The 9580-nt window shown below is 51.0% G+C and overlaps 1 protein-coding gene across 2 annotated transcripts in view; it reads left to right on the plus strand.

The window, feature by feature from the left end:
• The window catches only part of CTNNA1 (catenin alpha 1), a 223156-nt gene extending 217791 nt beyond the window's left edge, over positions 1–5365 (plus strand). For both annotated transcript variants that reach the window (XM_066342973.1, XM_066342974.1), the window contains exons 14-18: positions 603–713; positions 1383–1564; positions 1688–1793; positions 3061–3195; positions 4140–5365. In XM_066342973.1, the coding sequence (XP_066199070.1) occupies positions 603–713; positions 1383–1564; positions 1688–1793; positions 3061–3195; positions 4140–4427 (822 nt within the window). In that variant the 3' untranslated portion in view covers positions 4428–5365. The remainder of the gene's footprint in view (positions 1–602; positions 714–1382; positions 1565–1687; positions 1794–3060; positions 3196–4139) is intronic.
• Positions 5366–9580: the final 4215 nt, after the last annotated feature.

Genomic DNA, 9580 nt, shown 5'->3' on the forward strand with positions numbered 1-9580 from the left:
AAGGGAGAGAGATAAGCATCAACTCTTTATTGCAGCACCTTAGTTGCTTATTGATTGCTTTCTCATGTGTGCCTTGACCAGGGGGCTATAGCAGAGCAAGTGACCCTTTGCTTAAGCCAGCAACCTTGGGCTTCAAGCCAACAACCATGGGGTCATGCCTATGATCCCGTGCTCAAGCCAGGGACCTTGAGGTTTCAAACCTGGGTCAGCCACATCCCAATCCAGTGCTCTATAAACTGCGCCAGCACCTAATCAGGCTGGAAAAGTACGTTAAGAAGTAAAAATCTTATGTCAAAGAGAGCGTCTTGACTCATTGGTGCAAGTTGAAGCCCTAACCCCCAGAAAGAACCCCTAGGCTCTTTGGGAAGTGTGGAGCCATTCCCTGTGTTTGTTGGGCAAGCTGTCCACGTGTACATCAGTGAGGCAGGGGCTCAGACGGATAGTGAGTGATTTTAGCTTATTACCTACACCTGTTTGGAATACTGCACATGAAAATCCAGAATTGTGGGTGTTCATACATCAGGCCCAGGAGTGTAGGCCAAGAGGCTTGGGCCAGCTGAAGGCCCAGGTTGTGTCTGACTCATGGTCTGTGTTGGTGGCAGACTCCTGAGGAGCTGGATGATTCTGACTTCGAGACAGAAGACTTCGATGTCCGAAGTAGGACAAGTGTCCAGACAGAAGATGATCAGCTGATAGCTGGCCAGAGTGCCCGGGTAAGGAGTCAGTTACATTGGCTCGTTTTCATGTCTCAGAAATCACTGAACAGCGCGTGCATCCCTGCTTCAGGCCCACCTAGGAGCACTTCGGGAAGCCGAGTGGGGAGGAACCCGGGGTGGAGGTGGGCAACAGGCCTCCAGATGTTGCTCTGATAATATTTAAATGTCATTGAAATACACAAAATGTCTATTCCTCAGCAGGTTCTCTGCCTGCCTTTCATATTTACGTTCTAAACCACTTCCAATGCACCTTGAAAAATTGGGAGCTACAATGCGACCACAGGAAGTACCTGTTCAGGGCCAGCTGGGGAAAGGGCTGTGAGCATTAGCCCTCTCTCACCTCCGCTCTCCACAGCAGGAGACAGGCGGAGAACTTTGCAGGTCCTGTTCTCGTGCAAGTGTGAGCATGAAGCTTCCACATGAGCCTTCTACCCCTCACACTCTTGTTTTCTTCCACATTAAAACTTGTTCTTGAAAGTGGGTCGGGAACTCAGGCTGCGTAAACTTCTAGGCAAACGAGAAGAAATGGCCCTTCAGGCCAAATGAAATCTATTAAAGCATTATCCTACCTTGCCTTAGATTGCTCAGTGGAAATGTTTCTGGCTAATGCACTATGAGAATGTCATAGTCTCTTCGTGTAAGAGCTTTCTGTGCTTCTGATTTTAGGCCATCATGGCTCAGCTTCCCCAAGAGCAGAAAGCAAAGATTGCAGAACAGGTGGCCAGCTTCCAGGAAGAAAAGAGCAAGCTGGATGCTGAAGTGTCCAAATGGGACGACAGTGGTAACGACATCATCGTGCTGGCCAAGCAGATGTGCATGATCATGATGGAAATGACTGACTTCACCCGGTGAGCAGCGCCCAGCCCACCCACTGCACGGCGGCCGGCAGGGCAGCTGCTCTGTCGCCTTCTCTTCCACCCACCGCCAGCTGTGAAGGGCTTCACATACAATGATCTTTGTTCTTTTTTCAGAGGCAAAGGACCGCTCAAAAATACATCAGATGTGATCAGTGCTGCCAAGAAAATTGCTGAGGCAGGATCCAGGATGGACAAGCTGGGCCGTACCATCGCAGACCACGTAAGTGACGGGCTGGCCAGGGGTCTTCAGGTTCGTCCTGGGACTGCCTAGTCCATTTCTGAGGCGGCAGTAACAGTCATTTTCATGGGACACAACACTCCTCATCTCAAAAACTGTTCTTAACTCGCTGTAGCCCAGAGGTCTCAAACTCGCGGCCCGCGGGCCGCATGCGGAACAATTTTTTGCGGCCCGCAGACTAATCCATGAACTACAGTTTCTGGTCGTTTTGTGACACTGAAAAGTGTTGCGTAACAGTTGCCTTTTGTAGACCTAGTGCGGCCCGCCGAACAGCTGTGATCTTGCTCTGCGGCCCACATGCTGAGTTGAGTTTGAGACCCCTGCATAGATTTCTAAGGATTTCTGAATTCCTGCTGCTTTTTGGTAAGTCTAAAGGGGCAGGCCCATTTTGCATTAGAGTACATCTCTGGAGCAGGTGTGTCTGTCCTGAAATCTTAAGAGCTAAAAACCAGCCTTTCCTGGAGACCTGTGTATTCTCTCTCAGTTCTCTTCTGCCAGCCTAATGCTGACACCAGGTGTGTGAGTCCCTCTTGTGGATTTTCTTCATTCAAGAGTCGGGCTGATGTGCCCAGTCGGGCCTGCTCAGCACTGCAGGCTCTCAGCTCCCTGGCTCACACACCCTCGTCCCCTGTATTGATATCTCAGAAAATGCAGTTCCTACCTCTTGGAAGGTCTAAACTTTTCTTAATGCTCTAGGACTTTATGGGAGACACAGTTTCTCAGTCCTGCTGCTCTGTAGTGGTAAGCCCTTCTCTCCCTGAGGTATCCAGCCTCTCAGCCCACATCCAGGCTGAGTGACAGCAGTGACTCACCACTCAAGCCAAAGATTCAGAAGTCACCCTCCTGCCCCATCTTTCACAGAACTCAGTGCTGAGTCCCGGCTCTTCTACTGGCCAACAAGTGCTTTTTTTTGCTTTGATTTATTTACCCTCCATTTTTGCTGTAAGTGAGCCTCTCCTTTCATCAGGTTTTTACAGCAGTGTGTATCATAATTGAGCAGAAGAGCTACTGGGATGGTTATTTCATAGCTAAGAGCACTCTTGACCAAGCTCTTGCTTGCTGAGGCTTTTTCTCACCTCCAGGGGCCTGGGCCCAAGAAGAGGGTGGCCTAGAGCTCTGACTGCCCCAGGTAACTGGGTAACTCATCCGTCTGGCCTTTTGCTCCAGCGGAGAGGATCAGAGACAGCCCGTGGAGTGGTGTGCTGAGTCAGGTCTGGGATGCTCTATTCTGACTCTGCTCTCCCCTCAGTGTCCAGACTCGGCCTGCAAGCAGGACCTGCTGGCCTACCTGCAGCGCATCGCCCTCTACTGCCACCAGCTCAACATCTGCAGCAAAGTCAAGGCCGAGGTGCAGAACCTTGGTGGGGAGCTCGTGGTCTCCGGGGTAAGTTTCATCTGTGGAAAGTAGTGGTTGGTAGGAATATGCTGGCCCTGGTCCACATCCACGTCGTACCTGCCCTGAACTGAGAAGGGGCACCGTGGAAATCCCCGAAATGCGTTGTGAACCCTCAGAGGCCGCGGCCGCCCCTCAGGCGCTCCATGCTGAATGAGCTGCAGCTGTATAGCGTGGGGTGGCGGGTGACGGCAGGGGGCCACTGCAGTGCTGCCTCCTCTCTCTTGCTGGCCACCTGCTGGGAAAAGATACTTCATCTTCCTGGGCGTCTTCCCTCACAGAAGAATTCAGCCTGTCCAAAAAATGCCAAGAGGACATAGCAAGGCCGCCTCAGATCTGAGGGCCTCTCTGAGGGCCTGAGCAGTATACCCCCGCCCCCCGTGTCTCCTTCCCCGTCTCAGATCTGAGGGCCTGAGCAGTATATCCCCGCCCCCCGTGTCTCCTTCCCCTTCTCAGTTCTGGGCTGCTTGTCACCTGGGGCAGGGCAAAGAGGTGGTCTCACTCAGTGTGCTGGGCTCTAATTCCCTGTGGCTTCTGCTAATCCCATAGCATATCCTTTCAGAGAAACTGCAGGTTGTATTGATACATTCTGATCCCGGTTCTCACCTGCTCCCGCAGTGCCCTGGGCGGGACTGAAAGCGGAGCGTCTGTCTCGGACGGCAGGGCAGGCCTCCTCCAGCCTGTTAGTAGGGCTGGGGGCAGGTAAGGTGAGGATGCCTTACATTTTTGTTACTGCCCCGTTTCCTTCAAAAGACCTGAAACAGGCAGTGTCAGGGTACTTGGACAAGAGCAGCCAGCCGTTGGGAGAGCGCTCGTTAGTAACGGGGCTGCCGCTCGGCCCTGTCCTGGAGTGTGAGTGTGGGCTCCCCTCGTGCCCAGCCATGGGGTTGGCGGTCAGGCTGATGCTCCTCACTGCCCATGTTTGTGTCTTTTAGGTGGACAGTGCCATGTCCCTGATCCAGGCTGCCAAGAACTTGATGAATGCTGTGGTGCAGACGGTGAAGGCATCCTATGTGGCCTCTACCAAATACCAGAAGTCTCAGGGCATGGCTTCCCTCAACCTGCCAGCTGTGTCCTGGAAGATGAAGGCACCCGAGAAAAAGCCCTTGGTGAAGAGAGAGAAGCAGGACGAGACACAGACCAAGATTAAACGGGCATCTCAGAAGAAGCATGTGAACCCTGTGCAGGCCCTCAGCGAGTTCAGAGCCATGGACAGCATCTAGGGCTGTCCTAGCCAGCTGCCCTCTCCCCTCGGGGCTCTTAAGATCAGTCACTAGTCTTCACTCAAATGTTTTTGCTAAACAGAACACTGATGTTAGATTCCACAGGGAAATAGGCAGATTTTAAACTGGCCAGGTGGTGAATTTTGCAAAGACATACTTGCGTTTAAGTCAGTCACAAATACTTTTAGGATTCAGGAACATTTCTAGCTATATTTTTTATAAGCTCAAATAAAAATAAAAAAACTCCATAACCAAAGAGAAGCCCACATTAACTTCCTAGTGATACTGTTGACCAAGTTGTGACACCATTCTTTTAATGTGGCATTAGGGCTTGAGGGAAGGGAAGATCCCACTCACCCTCAATCAGGGCGGGCCCTTCCACCAGCCTGGGGTCCCAGCAGGTCAGCTGGTATTAAATGACCAAAGATGACCCAGGGTAAGCAGACTGGGTGTCTTAGGAGGCTGCACTTGGAGGATTGTCCCTAGAAGGGACCTGAGAGGGAGAAACCACATGAAACTCATTAAAACAATTATTCTCTTTATGGCATAAGATGAGAATTTTAAGGCATGGTTACAATTACTAATGTACTCTACTGCAGGACATATTAATAAAGTTGCTTTTTTTCAGGTTAGATGTTGTGATACCATAATCAGAACATGTTTTTTTTTGTTTTGTTTTTTTGCCTTTCTTCGTCTTCAAATGCAAATACATCATTGGGCTCACTTCTAATAATTGCAGTGTTGCCTGCCTTGGGCTTGCAACAGAAGCCTAACAAAATAGTGTTTGCTTAGGCAATAATTTAGACTTTACCTTATTTGTGATTAATATAGCAATTATTATAGCTACAAGGTATAATTTTACTGTCTTATTTAAATTTTATGAATTCGATGTTTTTTTCACTAACTTCTCCCAGTAATAAAGTCCACCATGAAACCAAGTCCAACAAGCCAGAGTTGTTTTTCTTTGCTTTCCAGCAGCGTTAGGTTTCAATGAAACATCTCCTGGACTTTTCCCACATCTGCAGTGCTCTAAGCCCTTCGGTGCCCAGCAGGGAGACTAGCTCTAGGCCAAGGGCCTGACCTTGTAGCTTCTATGTCAGCCCACCAAGGAGGGCCTTGCCCACATCACATTCATGTGTCCACCCGTCAAGAGGAAGGTCACAGCCTTGGAGGTGTCCATGGATATCACTCCCTCTGAGTGGTTCCCATCAGTGTATACCCATACCAGTATAATAGCTGCCCCCCCCCAAGTAAAAACCCTCCCTCCGTGTCCCTTCCCAGCAGACATCCCCATGGGGGTGTAGTCATCCCTTCCTCACGTCCATCCTGCCGCCCCGGTCAGCTCTTCTCCTGGCCACTCTACCCACCCCCCGTTAAGGGGGCTGTCCACTCCATCAGACTGATGGACTCTCTTCCTCTTACCATCCTCACTGTCCAAGTTCCCAGGTGAACTCCCTCCCTCCTGGAAGTGCCTCACTTGACTTCCAGAACACCCCACACTGGATTTTTGTCTTCCTTACGGGTGCTCCTTCATCTTTTCCTAGTCACTGAAAGCTGTACTGCCCCAGGGCTCACTACCTGGGCCTCTTCTCTAGCTGTACTCCCTTCTCCCAGTCTTAACCTGGCTTTATAAATACAGTCCAAATGCCGACTTCTGGAATTGGACTTTTATAACTGCCTGCCCCTAAACTCTCTCTACATGGATATCTTAAACCTCTCAAGGTTCACCTGTCCAAATTCTTATCTTTAACACATATGCTGGGTCCAACTACTTCTCATCATTTCTATTTACTGTCACCTGGTTGTCATCATATTAGTTACCTATTGTACAATGAATTACTCTAAAACTTAGCAGCTAAAACAAATACTCATTAACCACAGTTTCTGAAGGTCAGGAATCCAGGAACAGGTTATGAGGTTCTGACTTGCGCTCTCTTGAGGCGGCTGTCTCAAGGCTGGACGGGTTAGTTAGAGGATCTGCTTCCAGGCTCCGTCACATGGCTCTTGGCAGAGGCATCAGTTCCATACATGTGGGCCCTCTCACAACATGGTCACTGGCTTCCCTCAGAGTGAGTGATCCAAGAGAACAGTATCCAGATGGGAACCAGAAGTTGTTTTTAAAACCTGACCTTGCAAGCACTATACCATCACTGCGGCCACATTGTTGGTCACAGAGACCATCACTGGTACACTGGGAGGGGAGCGGACTCCCAGTCATCTGAACCTCCCAATCAGCCTTCCCTGATCATCCTGTTCCCCACACCCCACGGCAGTCAATAATCCCTATAAAACAAGTTGGACTGTGTCATTCTGAGCTCAAACCTTGCAGTGGTTTCTGTCTCCCACCAAAGCCCAAGTCCTAAAGGGTGGTTTCGTCTCTTGGCTCTCTCTGGCCTCTCCCCTCACCGTTTTGTTCCTCATCCTTCGCACTTGTGGTTCCACTGCCTGGAATGCACTTTCCCCAGAGATAACCTTAAGCTTTCCTAAGATCTTCAAGTTGTCTTTTTTTTGGGGGGGGGGGGGGAGTTGAGAAGCATCAACTCCTAGTTGCAGCACTTTAGTTGTTCATTGATTACTTTCTCATATATGCCTTGACTGGAGGTCTCCAGCCAAACCAGTGACCCCTTGATCAAGCCAGTGACCTTTGGGGTTCAAGCCAGTGGTGACTATAGGATCATGTCCATGAGCCCATGTTCAAGCAGGTGACCTTGGGGTTTCAAACTTGGGACCTCAGCATCCCAGGTCAATGCTCTCCACTGCGCCACCACCAGTCAGGCACCTTCAATTGTCTTGAGTTTGTTCACTGCTGACTCTCCAAGGTCTCAGGACACTGAACCCTGGGAAACTCCAGTGGGGCTTGGCCCAGAAGGCTCTACTAGCCTCCCAACGCGACTCAGGATCCATGCGGACTCTGGCATATTCTCACAGCTTTTGCTGCCATCAGTCTGTCACATTCCAAAACTGTCCTCCAGGCTTGAGCTCCAGATCCATGTCTGTCCGCAGCTGCTTCAGCTGGTCTGCTGGGTGTGCCAGGGCCCAGCTCCCCAGCAGTCCCCAGCTCCCATCCTCTGCCTCCTCTCAGCCCACCCACTTCCGTCCAGCAGAGGCCAAGGCCCCAGCCTCATCTCAACTACTGCAAAGGTTCCTAAACCAGCCTGTATCCGTCCCCAGCATCCATTGTCCACTCTACTAGTACCAAAGGAATCTTCCAGAAACACCTCTTGAAGAGTCAAGCCTCTCTCTGTGTGAAGCCCTCCGGGCTGCCCGCTGCCCACTGCCCGCGTGACTTGCTGGCAGCCCTGTGCCTCCTTGCAGTGGATCTGGCATTGTGACCCTGCCCTCTGCATCCACACTGCCCCCTGGAGGTGGTTTCTGGGACCCTGTGCTCTCCCTGTAAGTCCACCCATCACTTGATATCGTCATTACCTCTGCCATATCATCATCCCAAACTTAATCCCATTATAGACTTAAAATGACTAACTTCTGTTTAACTGCACCTCCTCCTAAGCAATATCAGTAAAATCATGTAAAGTCATCCAAGTACCAGTGCTGGAAACACTGGCCTGCAGATGTCATTGCTGGCCTGGCCCTCGGCCATGGCACATGGTATCACAGTGCCAGCCGTCACACGACCGACCCACATCCTTTCCGGGAACAGACAGCATTGGTCGTGCTCACGTCGTCATCCAGCAAAGGGCCTGGTACGTGCTTAAGAAATAGTTGTTGAACCATTCGAACCGCTCTTTGATTTAAACCAATCTATCAAAAGATACTGGAAGGCAAAAAGGCAACTTAGGAGGCTCGAGGCCCTGCCCAGAAATCCTGAAGTCCTCCAGCCTCAGAGACAACAATCCAAAGCAGCGCGCCTGGCTGAGCACCAGGGAGACTTGCCTCGCCCTGACCTTGGGGTGTTCAATCCCACTCCTGTGCTACCTACTAAGAAAACGGTCTCCCCTTGGCATCCTAAGGGTTCCCACTTCCCAGCAGGGCATACACAACCCTCAGCGATACCTCCACCTGCCATAGCACCTCCTGTCACACCTGCTCTGGCCACCACCTGCACATAGGACAGCCAAGCCCAGCCCTCCTCTCCTCCCTGGCAGCAGCCTCCTTGCCCTGCTAACCACACAGCACCGCCTCCGGGGCCCTGAGCAGATACTTCAAAGGTCCCGCCTCCTCTCTGCAGCCTTTATTCTCACAGCTCCAACCTCTACCCAGGTCAGGGCCACCTCTCCACAACCTCCAACTCGTCTTTATAACCTGTGAGGTGTTAGCAGTACCCCCCTCCCCCCGCAAATCACACAGCTAGCAAGCAGCCAACATCCCCTCCCAGCTTCAAGATCCAGTCCCTTCAAAACCTCCTGGGTCTGATCACCCTTTCTGGACTCTTTCCCCACCCTAACCTTCCTCCCAAAAGGCTGACTAGCTGGGACCCCCTCACGCTCCCACCCACCACAACTGCCTGTCCCTGTACCTAGTTCTCAGGACTATGCCTGTTAAGATGCAAGAACTGGGGAAAGAGGAGGGGTGGGAGGAAGGGTGTAAAAAGGGACAAATACGAGGTGATGGAAAATGATTTGACTTTGGGTGATGGGCACACAACATAATCAACAGTTCAAATGCTATAGAAATGTTTACCTGAAACCTCTGTACTCAACATCACTGTGTTCAATATCTAAATAATAATTTTTAAATACCTAAAATTAATTTCTCACACTCATCTTGTTTTATTTTTATAATAAATTAATATTTAAAACAAAAATGAAAAGATGCAAGAACTTCCCAGGACCCTGGCTAAGGCCGCACTGGCGCGTCACTGGATCTCGGCCACTCAAGTTTTGCCCCACAGTTCTGCCCCTTTCCCGCATTGCCAAGGCTTCCTCACTCCTGAACCCCACTCGTCAGCACACCAAGCATGTTCTGCTGGGCCCCACAGTTCACAGCAAGAAAGATGATACAAATAGCTGCCCGAGTCCGTGTCGCCCTCCCTCCTCTCCCACAGAACAGCCTAGATGACTGCTCAGAGCCTGTCTCCACTCCCCTCCTCCCCTCACACTTCCTGTCTCTCCTCTGCTAAGGAGCATGGAAGTCAGCGGCCACCCCTTCTCTCCCTGTTGCACCTTTTGTCCAGCTCCACATTCCCCTCCCCTCAC

Source organism: Saccopteryx leptura, chromosome 6, assembly GCF_036850995.1.
Source record: "Saccopteryx leptura isolate mSacLep1 chromosome 6, mSacLep1_pri_phased_curated, whole genome shotgun sequence".
NCBI lineage: Eukaryota > Metazoa > Chordata > Mammalia > Chiroptera > Emballonuridae > Saccopteryx > Saccopteryx leptura.